This window comes from Salvelinus alpinus, chromosome 15, assembly GCF_045679555.1.
Source record: "Salvelinus alpinus chromosome 15, SLU_Salpinus.1, whole genome shotgun sequence".
Classification (NCBI taxonomy): Eukaryota; Metazoa; Chordata; class Actinopteri; order Salmoniformes; family Salmonidae; genus Salvelinus; species Salvelinus alpinus.
Genome location: NC_092100.1, coordinates 30364597 through 30387219, shown reverse-complemented (window position 1 = coordinate 30387219; position 22623 = coordinate 30364597). Strand labels below are relative to the sequence as shown.

Here is a 22623-nt window from a genome sequence, read left to right as displayed (position 1 = left end):
ATGAGGAAGGTTGGACGAATGGAGTGCTGAACAGTTGCACGACAAAGTGGTCATCAGCAGACCAGGATGTGGATGATAGATAGCATTGTTGATTATTAACCTGAAAATTAGGCTACTTAGCCAATTGAATTTGAAAAGCCTTGCTCAACAACCTGTTGTGATAGAAATAGGTCGTAAAATAAATGTCGTTGGACTGCTGACCCACTTTTAGAGTGATTTCATGGACATGGAAATGCATTGTACATGTAGCCCTACATACAGGCTGCAAGGCCACAATGTGTGTCAGGATGATTATGATAACAGGTTGAGCAGATTTCCATTTAGCATCCATCAGCACCACGGAGATATGTTGTGTAATATCATCGGAGCAGAACCCATCTGTGAATGTGTCGAATATGAATACTTGCAGAGTTTAAAATTGGCATAGTTGTTTTTAATAGGTCTGCCACACTAAGGATCATTATGGCTTTATATGTACAAATTGTCTATGGTCTCACCCGTTTTATGGCATGAAATCCACACTGTGGATAGACCTAAAGATGATATCTCTCTTTTGAATAGTGGGAAAGCCATTCAAAAATGAGTACTGTAGAAGTTCCCCATGTTGTCAGTGATTATTTACTTCCAGTGTTGAGGAGTAACGGATTACATGTAAGGGATTACAAAAAATGGTAACTGTAATCCTTTACGTTACCAGCAAAAATATTGTAATCAGATTACAGATACTTTTGAAAAACTAGATGATTACTTTGAGGATTACTTTTAAATTCAGAAAGGATGTTTGCGGAAAAAAATCGTTGACACCTCTCTGTTTTCTCAATCACATTGAAATCAGCATTGAAAAAAGGCGCAAATTTAAATGTGTTCCACCTGAGCGAGTCTGACCACAAGTCAGAGACCACTATGATGACACACCAAATGTGTTTGATGGATCAAGGGAAATTATCAGGAATAGGCTTTTGTAGGCTACAGTTCAAGCTGTCTTCCAAAGGTGAGAGGTCAGCATCCAGGTCAGCATCCAAAGATTATCCAACTTGAATAAACGCTTAGAGGTAAGGATGATAGCAGTGGTGTAGTCTACGGCGATACGGATATCACTTATTATTATTGATATCTACATAGCGCATTGATGTGAATCCCACTGCTGCTCTCTCATTTAGCTATTTGCACATTACACGGAACCCAAACAGGCTGCGTGCGTGCGCCATCGTGCATACATTTATTTTGTCCCCCTACACCAAACGCGATCACGACACTCAGGTTAAAATATCAAAACAAACTCTGAACCAATTACATTAATTTGGGGACAGGTCGAAAGCATTAAACATTTATGGCAATTTAGCTAGTTAGCTTGCACTTGCTATCTAATTTGTCCTTTTTAGCTAGCTTGCTGTTGCTAGCTAATTTGTCCTGGGGTATAAACATTGAGTTGTTATTTTACCTGAAATGCACAAGGTCCTCTACTCCGACAATTAATCCACACATAAAACGGTCAACCGAATCGTTTCTAGTCATCTCTCCTCCTTCCAGGCTTTTTCATCTTTGAACTTATATGGTGATTGGCATCTAAACCTTCTCATAGTATTACCACGACGACCGTCAACACAGTTCGTCTTTCAATCACCCACGTGGGTATAACCAATGAGGAGATGGCACGTAGGTACCTGCTTCTATAAACCAATGAGGAGATGGGAGAGGCAGGACTTGCAGCACGATCTACGTCAGAAATAGAAAGGACTTCTATTTTAGCCCTTGGCAACGCAGACGCTCGTTGACGCGCGTGAGCAGTGTGGGTGCAATAATTTAATAACATAGTTTTCTAAATTTATTTTGCAACGCTCGCAGACACAACGTGAGCGGTGTAGTCAGGGTATTACGGATTGTGGTTGTTGTGGATGGCTGTTCACAAATGTGTATTTGAACCAAATAATGGTTGAATTCAAGAAGTTTAAGCTGCCTATCAATAATTGTTTTTGAAACCAGTGGACAGCCAGTGAAAAATTTGCTCTTGCAACAGCTGCATAGTGTGGATCCTAGCCTATGGAAGAAAAGTGTGGCTTTTTTGCTCAATCTAATTCATGCTGATAAAAAAAAGAATCCATAGGCCTAACGGATACATGCTCAAACTCGCACACTTTTGATAGACTTAAAGGGGCAATCTGTAGTTGCTACATCCATTTTTGGATTCATAAATTATATATATATATATATATATATCCATTGATTCTTGAAGAATATAACTTAGAAATGGCTCATGAGTTTAGTTCAACTGTTACACTCCATGAGAACCCAAAATATGAGCTTGTTTTTCTTCAATATTTGTAAACATTGTAAACGTAAACAAACACTGTATATCCTCAACATGGTTAAAACAATAATTTTGATATCATGGATGGTCAGGCCTTGCATCCATAGCTCTGTCTATTAATCTGAGGCTGGTTACATTTCTCCAGGCCCATCCCTCAGCGCTTTACTAAAACATAGGCGGGGAGACCGTTTTATAGTTGTTTCTTTTTCATCTTTGGATTTGCCCTTTATTAAACAGCTGCATATTATCAAGATATCAAAGTGTCACCAACAAAAAGGTAAACAATAGGCCTATAGCAAATGCAGCATATGGCATTCATTTTTCACATGTAAATAGCACTTTACAGTAGTGCTCAAAGCATGCCATTCCATGAGCGCAACATTTATTTTTCAACTCGAATCAATGAGCCCAATGAGTCCTCCATGACAACAAAATTATAATCAACAGAGTAGAGCTGGCTAATAAGTCCTTAGTTTTGTGGTTATGCTCAGGTAAAACAATTTGGCTAATCTATACTTCCATAATCCTATTCTTGAAGATCAAGGGGTATAACATTTATTGGAATGACTGGAATTCTGATAGACTTTGGTTGTTAATGTAAAGATATAATTTAATCATATTATTATATGTAGTAGAAATTGATGGATTAGAAGAAGCCTACATAACCAACCCATAAAGTAAAGGCCAGCTATGTAAACTTTAACATTGATTTATCCTGCAATAAAAGTAACTGAATGTAATCGGAGTACGTTCCTGAGTTTGGGTAATCCAAAAGTTACGTTACTGATTACAATTTTGGACATGTAACTAGTAACTGTAACGGATTACATTTAGAAAGTAACCTACCCAACCCTGTTTACTAATAATGTTTTCCCTGTGTCTATAGTCATATCAGGTCAGTCTACTGTGCATTCAACACGCCATTAGCAAAGCACTACTATAGTCTGTTTTCCTCCTATTTGGCTTCCGACAGAAAGAGCTGAGTCACTTTGAAGTGCACACTTAGCAAATTTCTTGCCCAATAGTCAGAGTCCACAGACCACTGCCAGCTCATAGCCATTACAGTCGATAAGGGCACCTGTTCATAGCCGCAGGAAGTAGGGGTGCTGATGAATCAAAATCCCCCGAAATATATTTAAAGAAAAAATTATATATATATATATATATATAAAATAACATAAAATAAACTTTTTCCCACCAAATTAGTGCACTAGGCCTGTATTACTCCTGTATAAGCAGAGAAAAATACCCCTTGACAGCACCTCCACCCCAAAACATTTTCCTGCGGCCATGCACCTGTCAGCTACACCGTATTTGGATTGTACTCAAGGCTATATGGGTTACGATTAGGGTTACTACTGTATAGTACTGTATATAAAATGTAACAATGGCAATAATTTTTGATGTACTTAGCTACATTAATATAAAATAATAAGAACCCTTTATTCTTAAGTATCAACATATATTTATCTGTAAGTTAACAGACTTTTCTAATAAATTGTGTCAGACTGTATAGGTCTATCTTTTGAATTCTAGCTATTGGGCTCAGATAATTGCTCCTGCCACCATTTTACTCCACAGTTGAAAGCCCTGGTATCTTCTTCGGTTAAGCAGCCACAATTACTAATTGATGCTGTTGGCAGGCTCTGCCTCTCTCAGTACAATTGGCCCCTTGTTTTATTATTCTCCTCATGTGGAACGCAACTCACTTCTTCCCTTTCTGGTCCAAATCTGCTTTTAAACTTACCACCATGATGGATGAAATACCTGCCAATTCCCTGACAGAGTTGTGAACGTAATTTGTTTGAGGTAGCCATTTTACAGTTCCCGTGACTCAAATATCTGGACCTGTGTATCATTGATTTATGAATTGTGAATGCTAGATCCCTGGAAAAATGATCCTATCTCTTCCAGACAGCCTAAGCTTGTTTCATGTGATGTACGGTCATGTGCCTTATCATCAGCTTCCTCTGTCTAAGCTGTTCTCATTTAATCCTATAGAATTGAATGAGTTTCTGTCCTACTAACACCAACTTGATGAAAAATCACAGCTAACATTGAACCACAGGTTGGCTACAGTCATTTTTAGCTTATCCTATTAATTGTCTTCTCTTCCGGTTACCATGAAAACATCAACCAATGACTAAGTAATTTTCCCTCCTAATTTCTAAGGTTGGTTGTGCAAGGCAACAGTGACTGACAATCCCGACAAGGAGAAGTTAACAACTTTCTGTTCTATGTGTCTGCAGGGTGCTGAGGCCATGGTGCTGGAGAGTGTGATGTTTGCCATTCTGGCAGAGCGGGAGCTTGGGCCCAAACTCTATGGCATCTTCCCCCAGGGCAGACTGGAGCAGTTTGTCCCTGTAAGTGACTCTGTGGAGTGATAATCATTGATAGAGAAAACAAATTTTCACGACTGTGTGCCTGTGTGTGCGTGCGTGCCTGAGTACGTGTATGTGTGTACAGGTGTACTATCTTAATTTGATCACTCTGTTGTCACAGAAAATGTTCCTGCGCCGCAGTAAATGCAAACTTGTAGTGTATTCAAGGTTTAAAAAGTCTTCTAAAGTTTGTAATTTCCACTTTAAATGTCAGACTTGATTTCCCCTAACAAAAAATGTATCAACCTCTACAAAAACGTCCATTAATTATAATCCATAGAGTGTATTGATTATACTTTATTTTTATTCATGAATTATTATCCACAATTCCTGTAGGATTATTTTCCTGCTCTGAGATATTGTTCAAATTCAGATCGGAAACCTGTAGGGTCTGTGCATGTTCTGTTCAGTGATGTGTGTTTAATTTACAGTATGTACAAAGGGAATACATTTACATTTGACATTTTAGTAATTTAGCAGACACTCTTATCCAGAGCAACTTACAGGAACAATTAGGGTTGAGTGCCTTGCTCAAGGGCACATTGACAAATTTTTCACTTAGCCGGATTTGAGCCAGCGACCTTTCGGTTACTGGACCAACGCTCTTAACTGCTAGGCTACCTGCTGCCCTAACCATACTAAATATCTTCCCTTTTTAAAGTGCCTGTCACGTTCTGACCCTAGTTATTGTGTTAATCCTTTGTTTTGTTGGTCAGGACGTGAGCTGGGTGGGCATTCTATGTGTTGTGTTTCTATGTTGGGTTTAATGTGTTGCCTGATATGGTTCTCAATTAGAGACAGGTGTTTGACGTTTCCTCTGATTGAGAACCATATTTAAGTTAGGCTGTTCTCACTGTTTGTTTGTGGGTGATTGTCGCTGTGTCTGTGTTTTGTTGCACCACACGGTACTGTCTCGTTCGTTCATTCGTTTTTCCTGTTCGTGCGTTCTTCGTTTTATGTAGTTCTCATGTTCAGGTCTGTTTAGTTCGTTTTGTTATTTTGTATTTCTAAAGTGTGCTTCGTCATCATTATTCTTTTCTCTATTAAATTCATTATGTATTCATCACCCGCTGTGCCTTGGTCCGCTCATTCACTACAAGATGACCGTTACAGAATCACCCACCAAAAAAGGACCAAGCAGCGTGTCAAGCAGCAGCAGGAGCTATATACACAGGATTCTTGGACTTGGGAGGAGATACTGGATGGTAAGGGACCTTGGGCACAACCGGGAGAATATCGCCTCCCTCGTGAAGAGCTGGAGGCAGCTAAAGCCGAGAGGAGGCAATATGAGGAGGCAGCACGGAAGCAAGGCTGGAAGCCCGTGAGTAAAACCCAAACATTTCTTGGGGGGGGCTACAAGGGAGTGTGGCGAAGTCAGGTAGGAGACCTGCGCCAACTCCCTATGCTTACCGTGGAGTGCGAGAGTACGGGCAGACACCGTGTTATGCGGTAGAGCGCATGGTGTCTCCTGTACGTGTGCATAGCCCGGTGCGGGTTATTCCACCTCCCCGCACTGGCAGGGCTAGATTGAGTATTGAGCCAGGTGCCATGAAGCCGGCTCAACGCGTCTGGTCTCCAGTGCGTCTCCTCGGGCCGGCATACATGGCACCAGCCTTACGCATGGTGTCCCCGGTTCGCCTACACAGCCCAGTGCGGGTTATTCCACCTCCCCGCATTGGTCGGGCGACGGGGAGCATACAACCAGGTAAGGTTGGGCAGGCTCAGTGCTCAAGGGAGCCAGTACGCCTGCATGGTCCGGTATATCCGGCGCCACCTCCCCGCCCCAGCCCAGTACCACCAGTGCCAACACCACGCACCAGGCTTCCAGTGTGTCTCCAGAGCCCTGTTCCTCCTCCACGCACTCGCCCTATGGTGCGTGTCTCCAGCCCGGTACCACCAGTTCCGGCACCACGCACCAAGCCTCCTGTGCGTCTCCAGAGTCCTGTGCGTCCTGTTGCTGCTCCCCGCACTAGCCTGAAGGTGCGTGTCCTTAGCCCGGTACCACGCACCAGGCATACAGTGCGCCTCAGCCGGCCAGAGTCTGCCCAACGCCGTCAGAGCTGCCCGTCTGCCCAACGCCGTCAGAGCTGCCCGCCTGCCAAACGCCGTCAGAGCTGCCCGTCTGCCAAACGCCGTCAGAGCTGCCTGTCTAACAAACGCCGTCAGAGCTGCCCGTCTGCCAAACGCCGTCAGAGCTGCCCGTCTGCCAAACGCCGTCAGAGCTGCCCGTCTGCCAAGCGCCGTCAGAGCTGCCCGTCTGCCAAGCGCCGTCAGAGCTGCCCGTCTGCCAAGCGCCGTCAGAGCTGCCCGTCTGCCAAGCGCCGTCAGAGCTGCCCGTCTGTCCCGAGCCGTCAGAGCTGCCCGTCTGTCCCGAGCCATCAGAGCCGCCCGTCTGTCCCGAGCCGTCAGAGCCGCCCGTCTGTCCCGAGCCTTCAAAGCCGCCCGTCTGTCCCGAGCCTTCAAAGCCGCCCGTCTGTCCCGAGCCTTCAGAGCCGCCCGTCTGTCCCGAGCCTTCAGAGCCGTCCGCCAGACAGGAGCAGCCAGAGCCGTCCGCCAGACAGGAGCAGCCAGAGCCGTCCGCCAGACAGGAGCAGCCAGAGCCGTCCGCCAGACAGGAGCAGCCAGAGCCTTCCGCCAGACAGGAGCAGCCAGAGCCTTCCGCCAGACAGGAGCAGCCAGAGCCTTCCGCCAGACAGGAGCAGCCAGAGCCTTCCGCCAGACAGGAGCAGCCAGAGCCTTCCGCCAGACAGGAGCAGCCAGAGCCTTCCGCCAGCCAGCCATGAGCAGCCAGAGCCTTCTGCCAGCCAGCCATGAGCAGCCAGAGCCGCCAGCCAGCCATGAGCAGCCAGAGCCGCCAGCCAGCCATGAGCAGCCAGAGCCGCCAGCCAGCCATGAGCAGCCAGAGCCGCCAGCCAGCCATGAGCAGCCAGAGCCGCCAGCCAGCCATGAGCAGCCAGGATCCGCCAGAGCCAGCCAGCCAGGATCCGCCAGAGCCAGCCAGCCAGGATCCGCCAGAGCCAGCCAGTCCGGAGTGGTCCCTCAGTCCGGGGCTGCCCCTAAGTCCAGCGGGACCCATGTCTAGGGTTCCCAGTCCAAGGTCGGTGGCGAGGGTCGCCACCTTGAGGAGGCCACAGAAGCGGACAAAGACAAGGGTGAAGTGGGGTCCACGTCCAGCGCCAGAGCCGCCGCCGCGGACAGATGCCCACCCAGACCCTCCCCTATAGGTTTAGGTGGTGCGGTCGCAGTCCGCACCTTGGGGGGGGGGGGGGGGGGGGGTACTGTCCCGTTCTGACCCTAGTTATTGTGTTAATCCGTTGTTTTGTTGGTCAGGACGTGAGCTGGGTGGGCATTCTGTGTTGTGTTTCTATGTTGGGTTTAATGTGTTGCCTGATATGGTTCTCAATTAGAGGCAGGTGTTTGACGTTTCCTCTGATTGAGAACCATATTTAAGGTAGGCTGTTCTCACTGTTTGTTTGTGGGTGATTGTCGCTGTGTCTGTGTTTTGTTGCACCACACGGTACTGTCTCGTTTGTTCATTCGTTTTTCCTGTTTGTGCGTTCTTCGTTTTATGTAGTTCTCATGTTCAGGTCTGTTTAGTTCGTTTTGTTATTTTGTATTTCTAAAGTGTGCTTCGTCATCATTATTCTTTTCTCTATTAAATTCATTATGTATTCATCACCCGCTGCGCCTTGGTCCGCTCATTCACTAGAAGACGACCGTTACAGTGGCAAAAAAATAGCTTGAAGTGATAAGCAAATTGAATCCATGCCCATGTTGCCCAGGCATTGTCCTAACAAGAGTTCTCTTGCAAAATTCAACCCACACCTTAGGCTAAACAAATGAATCAATTGAAATAGGTACAGACCATGAGTATAGTCATGTTCTATCTGAAACACCAGTTTTGCTTGTATGATGTACAGTACCAATCAAAAGTTCAGACACACCTACTCATTACAAGTTTTTTCTTTATTTTACATTGTAGAATAACAGACATCAAAACTATTAAATAACACATATGGAATCATGTAGTAACCAAAAAAAAGTGTTCCAGGTGGTTACCTTGTGAAGCTGGTTGACAGAATGATGTCTTCATTATTTATCCCTTATTTTACCAGGTAAGTTGACTGAACACATTCTCATTTACAGCAACAACCTAGGGAATAGTTACAGGGGAAAGAATGAGCCAATTGTAAGCTGGGGATGATTAGGTGACCATATGAGGGCCAGATTGGGAATTTAGCCAGGACACCAGGGTTAAAACCCCTACTCTTACAATAAGTGCAATTGGATCTTTAGTGACCACTGAGTCAGGACACCCATTTAACAACCCATCTGCACCCTATATAGGGCAATGTCCCAAATCACTGCCCTGGGGCATTGGGATAAAAAAAAAATAGACCAGCAGAAAGGGTGCCTTCTACTGGCCCTCCAACACCACTTCCAGCAGCATCTGGTCTCCCATCCAGGGACCAACCCTGCTTAGCTTCAGAAAAATGCCAGCAGTGGTATGCAGGGTGGTATGCTGCTGGCAATGTAGAAAATAGTAAAAAGAAAGAAAGAAAGAAAACCCCTTGAATGAGTAGGTGTATCCAAACTCTTGACTGGTACTGTATATCTTAATACATTTTTTAGAACAGCAGTAAAGATGTTTTAGTTATCCACTTAAAGTCCTCAGAGACCAAGAAACCACAGAGGTCAAGCAAATGGCCTTTAAGCAGCTTCTGCTGTGATAAAATCTTAAACTGTTAGTGTTGAGTGGAGGGAAGAAGGCAATGGAGCTGGTTATATCCTCCAATCCTTTTGACAACCCTGTCAGCAGTTGATAATGTTGTCTCTGTTTATTGTTGCATAAAAAGTTGTCAGCTTGATGGGATTTAAGACAAGCTGTATTCAGCTAAGACTTGAAGACCTGCCTTCCTTGATCTCTTTGTGTTAATAGAGTCGCAAATTGGACACAGATGAGCTGAGCATGCCAAGCATATCTGCTGAAATAGCTGAGAAGATGGCCAAGTTCCATGGTATGAGGATGCCTTTCAACAAGGAGCCCAAATGGCTGTTTGGAACTATCGACAAGTGAGTTGGTCTCTTATAATGCAATTTCCAATAGAAACTGTAAACCCTCTTTGCCTAACCTGACCTCACTGAAAGCTCCAAACAACATTAGCTATCACACATATCTCCTCTTACAAAATGGTTGCTAGTTTGCTTTTGTTGGTCAATCCTCAAGTCACCTGGTTTGAGAATAACAGAGAGCCAAAGTATGTTTCCCGAAGTATTTGTAGAATAAAACAACACGCCAATAACAGTCTTGGTGAATGTTCTTTGCCTTCCTGTTGATTATGTGTTTTATGAATGGCCTAGTTAATTGACTTACAGTATTTGCTTACAGTTAAAACAGGGCATATACATTGTTTAATGGATTAGCTTATCGGAGTGAAATATTGACTTGTTGACCTGCTTCGTGGTCTAAGGATAGTTTCAAGGAAATCACAGAGAAAAAGTTGCTTGTTCTCACAAATAATGCGTCATTTGTACGAGTATAGACAAGAAGTGCATTATCATCATCGCTGTGATAAAATAGTGATATCTCTCTTATCTTTAAACTCTACAACCTCTTGTATCCCATACGTACCCTGACTGTCCTGATGTTTCCCCTATCCACAGGTACCTGAACCAGGTGATGAGACTAACCTTCACCAGGGAGTCCCACATTCGCAAGTTTGCCCGTCTGAGGAGCTATAATCTGCCCCAGGAGATGGAGAGTCTCAAGTAAGGCCACCCTGGTTCCTGAATCACGTACATAACACCTTTTAGACTAAGCACACAGGAACAGACATGATTACATGTATATGCAGTAATTCAGTTTTGTAATAGTCACGTGGTGTTTTCCAATAAATTGGTGTGGAATCCAGTCAACAACAATAAGCCAATAATTCCATACAAAGACTCTGTTGTCTGAGTGGTTGAAATATGTGCTGGAATTTGGCATTCTGTTTTTTGGGGGGTAAACAGTGAACTAGTGGGCATATACAGTGCATTCGGAAAGTATTCAGACCACTTGACTTTTTCCACATTTTGTTACGTTACAGCGTTATTCTCAAATGCATTACATAATTTCCCCCCCTCATAAATCTATACAAAATACCCCATAATGACAAAGCGAAAACAGGTTTTTAGAAATGTTAGCAAATGTATTAAAAATATAAACAACAGAAATACCTTATTTACATAAGTATTCAGACCCTTTGCTATGAGACTCGAAATTGAGCTCAGGTGCATCCTGTTTTCATTGATCATCCTTGAAATGTTTCTACGATTTCATTGGAGTCCACCTGTAGTAAATTCAATTGATTGGACATGATTTGTAAAGGCACACCTGTCTATATAAGGTCCCACAGTTGACAGTGCATGTCAGAGCAAAAATCCAAGCCATGAGGTCGAAGGAATTGTTCGTAGAGCTCAGAGACAGGATTGTGTCGAGGCACAGATCTGGGGAAGGGTACCAAAAATGTTCTGCAGCATTGAAGGTCCCCAAGAACACAGTAGCCTCCATCATTATTAAATGGAAGAAGTTTGGAACCACCAAGACTCTTCCTAGAGCTGGCCGCACGGCCAAACTGAGCAATTGGGGGAGAAGGACCTTGGTCAGGGAGGTGACTAAGAATCCGATGGTCACTCTGACAGAGCTCCAGAGTTCCTCTGTGGAGATGGGAGAACCTTCCAGAAGGACAACCATCTCTGCAGCACTCCACCAATCAGGCCTTTATGGTAGAGTGGCCAGACGGAAGCCACTCCTTAGTAAAAGGCACACGACAGCCCACTTGGAGTTTGCCAAAAGGCACCTAAAGGACTCTCAGACAATGAGAAACAAGATTCTCTGGACTGACCAAGATTGAACTATTTTGCCTGAATGCCAAGTGTCACGTCTGGAGGAAACCTGGCACCATCCCTACGTTGAAGCATGGTGTCGCCAGCATCATGCTGTGGGGAGGTTTTTCTGCGGCAGAAACTGGGAGACTAGTCAGGATCTAGGGAAAGATGAACGGCGCAAAGTACAGAGAGATCCTTGATAAAAACCTGCTCCAGAGTGCTCAGGATTTCAGACTGGGGCGAAGGTTCACCTTCCAACAGGACAACGACCCTAAGCACACAGCCAAGACAACACAGGATTGGCTTCGGACAAGTCTCTGAATGTCCTTGAGTGGCCCAGCCAGAGCTCGGATTTGAACCCAATCTCTGGAGACACCTGAAAATAGCTATGCAGCGACGCTTCCCATCCAACCTGACAGAGCTTGATAGGATCTGCAGAGAAGAATGGGAGAAACTCCCCAAATACAGGTGTGCCAAGCTTATAGCGTCGTACCCAAGAAGACTCAAGGCTGTAATTGCTGCCAAAGGTACTTCAACAAAGTACTGAATAAAGGGTCTGAATACTTATGTTAAGGTGACATTTCATACCTAAAAAACAGTTTTCTCTTTGTCATTATGGGGTATTGTGTGTAAATTGATGAGGGGGAAAAAACGATTTAATTCATTTTAGAATAAGGCTGTAACGTAACAAAATGTGTAAAAAGTCACGGTCTGAATACTTCCAAATGCATTCTAACTTCTGCTTCTTACCTGCTGAAATATGGCTTGTTTTTCTTTGTAGATCTTTGCTGGACTCCACTCACTCCCCTGTTGTTTTCTGCCACAATGACTGTCAAGAGGGTAAGGATCTTAGGCATAGTATTGCTTTGTGTAAAGCTAGTGAAGATAGTATTTTAAATACAAGGTATTGTACTGTGTGCATGTGTGTGGTGTAGTAATTATTCCTGTCATCCTTTAGGAAATGTCCTGCTCCTCAGTGGTCGTGAGGGCTCTGACGGACAGAAGCTCATGCTGATTGACTTTGAATACAGCAGTTATAACTACAGGTCTGTAACTCAGGCCCTAGTGCATACTGTAATCATCCCCTTTATTACTGTAATCATCCCCTTTACTTCCAAGTCAAAGACAAAACATGTATACTGAATGTACAAATGTACAGCATTTCTTTGGGTTTCTGAGAGCTGAAGCACATTCCTCAGAAAAGGAGCGAGATCCAGCAGTAAACATTGGCCACACTGTCTGTCCAAGGTGACACTTTCTCTGCAGAATGTAAATCGTATTTAATGTCTGCTGTAACACAGAGAGGGATGGAAGGAATTTACCCAGGTAGTTTGTATTTATCATGTTTTTTACAACATTTAAGACAAGAACATAGCCGCACATATTTGTGATCCAAAACATCTGGGTTTCTGAGTCTTATTTTATCATGTAAACAAGCCAGCTAGACCGACCAAACAATCCATCCAGTCTTTTACTGTAGTTTTTCCTGTACCACTTAGTATTGAGTTTTTTTGTAAAGTGTGGAATTCATGAGTGCCCCATTTCCCCATTTCAACCTTCACTGTTGTTGGCCTTGGCTCACAGCTAAGTTAGTACCGTCAAAACAGCCCACCCCCGTCCTGACCCTCAGGCTCTCTCATGGTCATTGTACGTCACCACACGTGCTCCTCATTCTCAAGCCGGATCAGGTTTCACTGGGATCTCCTGTGTCCTCCCCAAAGCTTTGATTGTATGGGGCTCTAGGGTAAAACATAGATCATGTTTAGGAAGCTGGGTGCTCATAATAAAAAATGATTAAGTCTAATGGACATCTGTACGCAATGACAAAAGTCCAAGGAGGCCCATATTAGACACACATTTTGTTTGTTTTCCCACTGTTTTTCTTCCAAGTCGGGTTCATTGGCAGCTAGTGTGGCTCGCTTGAAAGGGCTTGAACTGTACAGGTTTTCAACACTGACCCATATTGCCGCAGCCACGGGTAGAGAAAGGTTGGAATGGAGTTTAGCTTCCAAGTTGTTCCTTTTGTCTGGTTTCCACAGCAACTGTGATTCCCTTCGCAAAGAGCTACCTATTTTCACTCCCTTTGTGAGAACGTCTCTTCCTTTGCTATGGGAACATTTTACTGTAGGTCTAGTTTTCATTTGGGCAAGCAAGGAAAGAGCCCAAGGAATCATAATCCTGAATACATGTGGCAATAAGTCAAATCAAATCTTATTTGTCACAGGGGCTGAATACAACAAGTGTATACCAGACGTATTTGTCACAGGGGCTGAATACAACAAGTGTAGACCAGACGTATTTGTCACAGGGGCTGAATACAACAAGTGTAGACCATACAATGAAAGGCTTACTTTACAAGCCCTTACCGACAATGCAGAAGAAGAAAATAGAAACACAATAGAAATAAAACATAAGAATGAAGCTACAGTGCCTTCAGAAAGTAGTCAGACCACTTGACTTTTTCCACATTTTGTTAGGCTTCAGCCTTATTCTACAATTTATTAAATTGTTTTTTCCCCTCATCAATCTGTGTTGCTATCATGTTGTTATCATGTTGTGTTGCTACCATGCTGTGTTTTCATGTGTTGCTGCCATGGTATGTTGTTATCTTAGGTCAAATCAAATTGTATTTGTCACATACACATGGTTAGCAGATGTTATGGCGAGTGTAGCGAAATGCTTGTGGTTCTAGTTCCGACAGTGCAGTAATAACCAACAAGTAATCTAACAAAATTCACAACAACTACCTTATACACACAAGTGTAAAGGGATGGAATAAGATATAAGATATAAACATATAAATATATAATATATGGATGAGTGATGGCCGTGCGGCATAGGCAAGATGCAATAGATGGTATGAAATAAAGTATATACATATGAGAGGAGTAATGTAGGATATGTAAACATTATTAAAGTGGCATTATTTAAAGTGACTAGTGATACCTTTATTAAATCCATATATTAAAGTGGCCAGTGATTTTGGTCTGTATGTTAGCAGCAGCCTCTATATGTTAGTGATGGCTGTTTAACAGTCTGATGGCATTGAGATAGAAGCTGTTTTTTTGCACCTGTACTGACCTCGTCTTCTGGATGATAGCGGGGTGAACAGGCAGTGGCTCGGGTGGTTGTTGTCCTTGATGATCTTTTTGGCCTTCCTGTGACATCGGGTGCTGTAGGTGTCCTGGAGGGAAGGTAGTTTGCCCCCGGTGATGCGTTGTGCAGACCGCACTACCCACTGGAGAGCCTTGCGGTTGAGGGTGTGCAGTTGCCGTACCGGTGATACAATCTGACAGGATGCTTTCGATTGTGCATCTGTAAAATTTTGAGAGTTTTAGGTGACAAGCCAAATTTCTTCAGCCTCCTGAGGTTGAAGAGGCGCAACAGCACGCTGTCTGTGTGGGTAGACCATTTCAGTTTGTCTGTGATGTGTATGCTGAGGAACTGAAAACTTTCCACCTTCTCCACTACTGTCCCGTCGATGTGGATAAGGGGGTGCTCCCTTTGCTGTTTCCTGAAGTTCACGATCATCTCCTTTGTTTTGTTGATGTTGGGTGAGAGGTTATTTTCCTGACACCACACTCCGAGTGCCCTCACCTCCTCCCTGTAGCCTGTCTCGTCGTTGTTGGTAATCAAGCCCACTACTGTTGTGTCGTCTGCAAACTTGATGATTGTGTTGGAGGCGTGCATGGCCACACAGTCATGGGTGAACAGGGAGTACAGGAAGGGGCTGAGCATGCACCCTTGCGGGGCCCCAGTGTTGAGGATCAGCGAAGTGGAGATGTTGTTTCCTACCTTTACCACCTGGGGTGGTAAGGTCCAGGACCCAATTGCACAGGGCGGGGTTGAGACCCAGGGCCTTAAGCTTAATGATGAGCTTGGAGGGTACTATTGTGTTGAATGGTGAGCTGTAGTCAATGAACAGCATTCTTACATAGGTATTCCTCTTGTCCAGATGGGATAGGGCAGTGTGCAGTGTGATGGCGATTGCATCGTCTGTGGACCTGTTGGGGCGGTATGCAAACTGAAGTGGGTCTAGGGTGGCAGGTAAGGGGGAGGTGATTTGATCCTTGACTAGTCTCTCAAAGCACTTCATGATGACAGAAGTGAGTGCTATGGGCGGTAGTCATTTAGTTCAGTTATCTTTGCCTTTTTGGGTACAGGAACAATGGTGGCCATCTTGAAGCATGTGGGGACAGCAGACTGGGATAGGGAGCGATTGAAAATGTCCGTAAACACACCAGCCAGCTGGTCTGCGCATGCTCTAAGGACGCAGCTCGGGATGCTGTCTGGCCCACCAGCGTTGCGAGGGTTAACATGTTTAAATGTCGTACTAACGTCAGCCACGGAGAAGGAGCGGGGGGGCCCGCAGTCCTTGGTAGCGGCCCGCGTCGGTGGCACTGTATTATCCTCAAAGCGGGCGAAGGTGTTTAGCTTGTCTGGAAGCAAGACGTCGGTGTCCATGACATGGCTGGTTTTATTTTTGTAGTCCGTAATTGCCTGTAGACCCTGCCACATACATCTCGTGTCTGGGCCGTTGAATTGCGACTTTGCTTGTTTGATTGCCTTCCAGAGGGAATAACTACACTGTTTCTATTTGGACATATTCCACGACCTCTTTCCATGGTTGAATGCGGTGGTTCGCGCTTTCAGTTTTGCCAGAATGCCGTCGTCAAATCCACGGTTTCTGGTTGGGGTAGGTTTTAATAGTCACAGTGGGTAGAACAGCTCCAATACACTTCATAATAAACTCACTCACCAAGTCAGCATATAAATCGATGTTATTGTCTTAGGCTTCCCGGAACTTTTTCCAGTCCATGTGATCAAAACAATCTTGAAGCTTAGATTCCGATTGGTCAGACCAGCGTTGAATCGTTCTCGTCATGGGTACTTCCTGTTTGATTTTCTACCTATAGGATGGTACGAGCAAGATGGAGTTGTGGTCGGATTTGCTGAAGGGAGGGCAGGGGAGGGCCTTGTATGCATCGTGGAAGTTAGAGCAGTAGTGGTCCAGTCAATGTGCTGGTAGAATTTAGGTAGCCTTCTTCTCAGATTAGCTTTGTTAAAATCCCCAGCTACAATAAATGCAGCCTCAGGATATATGGTTTCCAGTTTACATAGAGTCCGGTGAAATTCTTTCAGGGCCGTCGAGGTATTTGCTTGGGGGGGAGGGGGTGGATATACACGGCTGTGGCTATAATTGAAGAGAATTCTCTTGGGAGATAATGCGTTCGGCATTTGATTGTAAGGAATGTAAGGTCAGATGAACAAAAAGACTTGAGTTCCTGTATGTTATTATTGTTACACCATGAGTTGTTAATCATGAGGCATACATCCCCGCCCTTCTTCTTACCAGAGAAATGTTTGTTTCTCTCGGTGCGACGCTTGAAGAAACCCGGTGGCTGTACCGACTCTGACAACATATATTCAGAGTGAGCCATGTTTCCATGAAACAGAGAATGTTACAATCTCTGATGTCTCTCTGGAAGGCAACTTGTGCCCTAATTTCGTCCACAATGTTGTCTAGAGCCCGGACATTGGTGACTAAATGCTTGGAAGCGGTGGGTGGTGTGCTCACCTTCTAAGTCTGACCAGGAGGCCACTCCGTCTGCCTCTCCTGCGGTGACGACATTGTTTTGGGTCGGCCTCTGGGATTAGATCCAATGTCCAGGGTGGAGGTCTGAACAAAGGAGCCGCTTCAGAAAAGTCATATTCCTGGTCGTAATGTTGGTAAGTTGACGTCGCTCTTACAGTTGAAGTCGGAAGTTTACATACACTTAGGTTGGTCTCATTAAACCTTGTTTTTCAACCACTCCACAAATTTCTTGTTAACATACTATAGTTTTGGCAAGTAGGTTAGGACATCTACTTTGTGCATGACACAAGTAATTTTCCCAACAATTGTTTACAGACAGATTATTTTACTTATCACAATTCCAGTGGGTCAGAAGTTTACATATACTAAGTTGACTGTGCCTTTAAACAGCTTGGAAAATTCCAGACAATTATGTTGTGGCTTTAGAAGCTTCTGATAGGCTAATTGACATCATTTGAGTCAATTGGAGGTGCTGTGGATGTATTTCAAGGCCTACCTTCAAACTCAGTGCCTCTTTGCTTGACATCATGGCAAAATCACAAGATATCAGCCAAGACCTCAGAACAAAAATTGTAGACCTCCACAAGTCTGGTTCATCCTTGGGAGCAATTTCCAAATGCCTGAAGGTACCACGTTCATCTGTACAAACAATAGTACGCAAGTATAAACACCATGGGACCACACAGCCCTCATACCGCTCAGGAAGGAGACGCGTTCTGTCTCCCAGAGATGAACGTGCTTTGGTGCAAATCAATCCCAGATCAACAGCAAAGGACCTTGGGAAGATGCTGGAGGAAAAAAGTACAAAAGTATCTATATCCACAGTAAAACAAGTCCTATATCGACATAACCTGAAAGGCCGCTCAGCAAGGAAGGAGCCAGTGCTCAAAAACCGCCATAAAAATGCCAGACTACGGTTTGCAACTGCACATGGGGACAAAGATCGTACTTTTTGGAGAAATATCCTCTGGTCTGATGAAACAAGAATATAACTGTTTGGCCATAATGACCATCGTAATGTTTGGGGGACGCTTGCAAGCCGAAGAACACCATCCCAACTGTGAAGGGGGGGGCAGCATCATGTTGTGGGGTGCTTTGCTGCAGGAGGGACTGGTGTACTTCACAAAATAGATGGCATCATGAGGATGGAAATTATGTGGATATATTGAAGCAACATCTCAAGACGTCAGTCAGGAAGTTAAAACTTGGTCGCAAATGGTTCTTCCAAATGGACAATGACCCCAAGCATACTTCCAAAGTTGTGGAAAAATGGCTTCAGGACAACAAAGTCAAGGTATTGGAGTGGCCATCACAAAGCCCTGACCTCAATCCTATAGAACATTTGTGGGCAGAACTGAAAAAGCGTGTGCGAGCAAGGAGGCCTACAAACCTGACTCAGTTACAGCAACTCTGTCAGGAGGAATGGGCCAAACTTCACCCAACCTATTGTGGGAAGCTTGTGAATGGCTACCTGAAATGTTTGACCCAAGTTAAACAATTTAAAGGCAATGCTACCAAATACTAATTGAGTGTATGTAAACTTCTGACCCACTGGGAATGTGGTGAAAGAAATAAAAGCTGAAATAAATAATTCTCTCTACTTTTATTCTGACATTTCACATTCTTAAAATAAAGTGGGGATCCTAACTGACCTAAGACAGGGAATTTTTACTAGGATTAAATGTCAGGAATTGTGAAACACTGAGTTTAAATGTATTTGGTAAAGGTGTATATAAACTTCCGACTTCAACTGTATATCCAATAGTTCTTCCCAGCTGTGTGTAATAACACTTAAGATTTTCTGGCCTGACAATGTAAGAAATAATACATTAAAAAACAAATTCCTGCATAGTTTCCAAAGGACTTGAAGCGAGGCGTCCATCTCTGTCGGCGCCATCTTGCTATCTGTGGTGTCTCTTTATGTAGTGTTCGGGTGTCTCTCTTTTTGTGATGTGTGTTTTGTCCTATATTTTAATTTTATATTTATTTTTAATCCCAGCCCCGTCCCCGCAGGAGGCCATTTGACTTGCCTAGTTAAATAAAGGTTAAATACAATTAATTTTTCGAAATTTTCGCAAATTTATATAAATAAAAACACCTGATGTATCACATTTACATAAGTATTCAGACCTTTTCTCAGTACTTTATTGAAGCACCTTCGGCTGCGATTACAGCCTCAAGTCTTCTTTGGAATGGCGCTACAAGCTTGGCACACCTGTATTTGGAAGAGTTTCTCCCATTAATTTCTGCAGATCCTCTCAAGCTCTGTCAGGTTGGATGGGGAGCATCGCTGCATAGCTATTTTCACATGTTCGATCGAGTTCATGTCCGGGCTGGGCTCTAGCTGGGCCACTCAAGGACATTTAGAGACTTGTCCCAGAGCCACTCCGGCGTTGTCTTGGCTGTTTGCTTAGGGTCGTTGTCCTGTTGGAAGGTGAACCTTTACCTCAGTCTGAAGTCCTGAGTGCTCTGGAGCAGGTTTTCATCAAGGATCTCTCTCACTACTTTGCTCCGTTCATCTTTTCTTCGATCCTGACTAGATGTCCAGTCCCTGCCGCTGAAATACATCCCACAGCATGATGCTGCCACCACCATGCTTCACCGTAGGGATGGTGCCAGGTTTCCTCCAGACGTGACCCTTGGCATTCAGACAAAATAGTTCAATCTTGGTTTCATCAGACAAGAGAATCTTGTTTCTCATGGTCTGAGATTCTTTCGGTGTCTTTTGGCAAACTCCAAGCATGCTGTCATGTGCCTTTTACTGAGGAGTGGCTTCCGTCTGGCCACTCTGCCATAAAGGCCAAATTGGTAGAGGGTTGCAGAGATGGTTGGCCTTCTCCCATCTCCACAGAGGAACTCTAGAGCTCTCTCAGAGTGACCATCGGAATCTCTGACCAAGGCCCTTCTCCCACGATTGCTCAGTTTTGCTGGGTCAGCCAGCTCTAGGAAGAGTCTTGGTGTTTACAAACTTCTTAAATTTTAGAATGATGGCGACCACTGTGTTCTTGGGGACCTTCAATGCTGCAGAAATGTTTTGGTACTCTTCCCCAGATCTGTTCCTCGACACAGTCCTGTCTCGGAGCTCTACGGACAGTTTCTTCGACCTCGTGGCTTGGTTTTTGCTCTGACATGCACTGTCAACTTTGGGACCTTATATTGACAGGTATGTGCCTTTCCAAATGTTGTTCAATCAATTGAATTTACCACAGGTGGACCCCAAGTTGTAGAAACATCTCAAGGATGATCAATGGAAACTGAGGTCAATTTCGAGTCTCAAAGCAAAGGGTCTGAATACTTATGTAAATAAGGTATTTCTGTTTTTCGTTTTTAACAAATGTGCAAACATTTTCTAAACCAGTTTTTGCTTTGTCATTATGGGGTATTGTGTGTAGATTGTGCAAATTGTTTTATTGAATCGATTTTAGAATAAGGCTGTAACATAACAAAATGTGGAAAAAGTAAATGGGTCTGAATACTTTCTGAAGGCACTGTATATACAGGGAGTACCAGTGATGTACTGGGCTGTCAGGGCCTGAATAATACAGGGGCTGATGCCCTGGGGCCCAATACCTATGGGGGCCCTTGATGCAGAGACTTTTTTTTTTTTTACTGCAACCTCCAACCACAGGAACCCACTATCAATGAGTGTAGATAGCCTACTTCCACTATACTAATCATCAGATGGTGGAGGAGAGGATGTAGGGGGCCCACGTGGGTAACTGGGGGGCCCTGCCTTGGTTGTGTAACTGATTAATAAAAAACTAAAGCCCCTGGGCCTATGATTTGTTAATCATGAGCTGTGAGCTTTCCGCACCAGCCTTTGTAGTGAAAATAAGCTTATAAGATACGTATCTGGTGTTACAGGCGGGACTGCTGACGTGGCCAATGTGATATCATTGTTAATGTTATTTTTTTCTCTACATATTTTGTTCTTTCAGGGGATTCGACATAGGAAACCACTTCTGTGAATGGATGTATGACTACACAAATGACAAGTTCCCATTTTTCCATGTCAACTCAAAGAATTATCCCACTAAAGCCCAACAGGTGAGTAAGGATGACAAAATGAAGGCTTTTTGTCCTCTGAATCGGAATGAGTGGCTTTTTAACCTTGTGATGTTTCTCTTTGCAGCTGCATTTTATTGGAAGCTACCTGTCAGAGACTGACCAGGGATTTCAGAATCTGAGTACTGAAGATCAGATGAAACTCAAAGAGGAGCTGTTTGTGGAAGTCAACAGGTAAGGGCCCCAAGTTGAAGTGGCCAAGGCATTCCTCTTGAATGTGGGGCACTGTGTATCAGACAGTGCCCCACATTAGTATTTACACCTCGAGTCATTATTTAATTTTTTTATTTTAGCGGATGCTCTTATCCAGGGTGTCTTACAATGCATACAATTTTTGTACTGTTCCCACATGGAAATCAAACCCACAACCCTGGCATTACAAGCACTATGCTCTACCAACTGAACCACACAGGACATATGAGGACAAGTTGATTTAGTGTTTTTCTTTTTCTTTTTTTACAAATCTGAGGATACCTGTGGTTTAGTACTTATAATGGCCTCCTGTTGAGAGAGCAGCAGTAAATCATAACAATAATGAACCAATAAGACTGGGCCTCTTGGTTACTGTAAAATGCTCCCTGGGAAATATAACCCTGGAATCAGTCCAGTAGTGATGAAATAGCATATTTCCATGTGGCCGTTGCTGTGGACCAAAGGTTTGCTCAGTTCACCCAGCTGTATGTTTAATGGACCATATTGTCAATGTGCTCGTCCACGGTTTTATTGAAACATTTGCCTGTTGGTAATTACACAGGTTTGCTCTGGCTTCGCACTTCTTCTGGGGTCTGTGGTCGATGATTCAGGCGAGAATCTCCACCATTGAGTTTGGGTACATGGTAGGTGTCCATTATCTGGTTGTCATGCTTTTGTTTTAAGCATTTGTATTTGTGATATAAACAAAACAGCCATTCTCCCTCAAACAAAATATAAATAAATGAGAATTGTCGCACAGGGCACAGTTCAATGTTTAGTTTTCATTTACATTTGGTTGAGTTGTCAACTAACGTGAATTCAAGGTGAAGTCAACAAAAAACAAAAAATGTCACAATGTCTTTGGATTTAGTTAAAACGTTGGGTGAAAGAAAGACTAAGTTCACTTACGTTGATTACTTTTTTTCAAATCCAATCAGTTTTCCACGGTGATTCGACATTATCACATTGAATTTTTTTGTTGACGTGACGTGGAAACAACATCGATTCAACCAGTTTTTCCCAGTGGTGTATGTTATATACAGATGTAGAATCTTAATTTGATCACTCTTTTGTTGCTGAGAATTTCCCAACACAGCAGGAAATGCAAATGTGTTGTGTATTTGAGGTTTAAAAGGAATGTCAGACTTGATTTGTCGTAATAATAAATGTATCAACCCCTACAAAAAATGTCCAATATTTAGAATCCACAT

At 43.9% G+C, this 22623-nt stretch overlaps 1 protein-coding gene across 2 annotated transcripts in view; it reads left to right on the top strand.

Annotated features, from left to right (window-relative positions):
• LOC139539907 (choline kinase alpha-like) overlaps positions 1-22623 on the top strand; it is a 32790-nt gene that overhangs the window by 7602 nt on the left and 2565 nt on the right. For both annotated transcript variants that reach the window (XM_071343294.1, XM_071343293.1), the window contains 8 exons: positions 4558-4671; positions 9629-9762; positions 10354-10458; positions 12341-12399; positions 12518-12605; positions 21094-21202; positions 21288-21394; positions 21975-22056. In XM_071343294.1, the coding sequence (XP_071199395.1) occupies positions 4558-4671; positions 9629-9762; positions 10354-10458; positions 12341-12399; positions 12518-12605; positions 21094-21202; positions 21288-21394; positions 21975-22056 (798 nt within the window). The remainder of the gene's footprint in view (positions 1-4557; positions 4672-9628; positions 9763-10353; positions 10459-12340; positions 12400-12517; positions 12606-21093; positions 21203-21287; positions 21395-21974; positions 22057-22623) is intronic.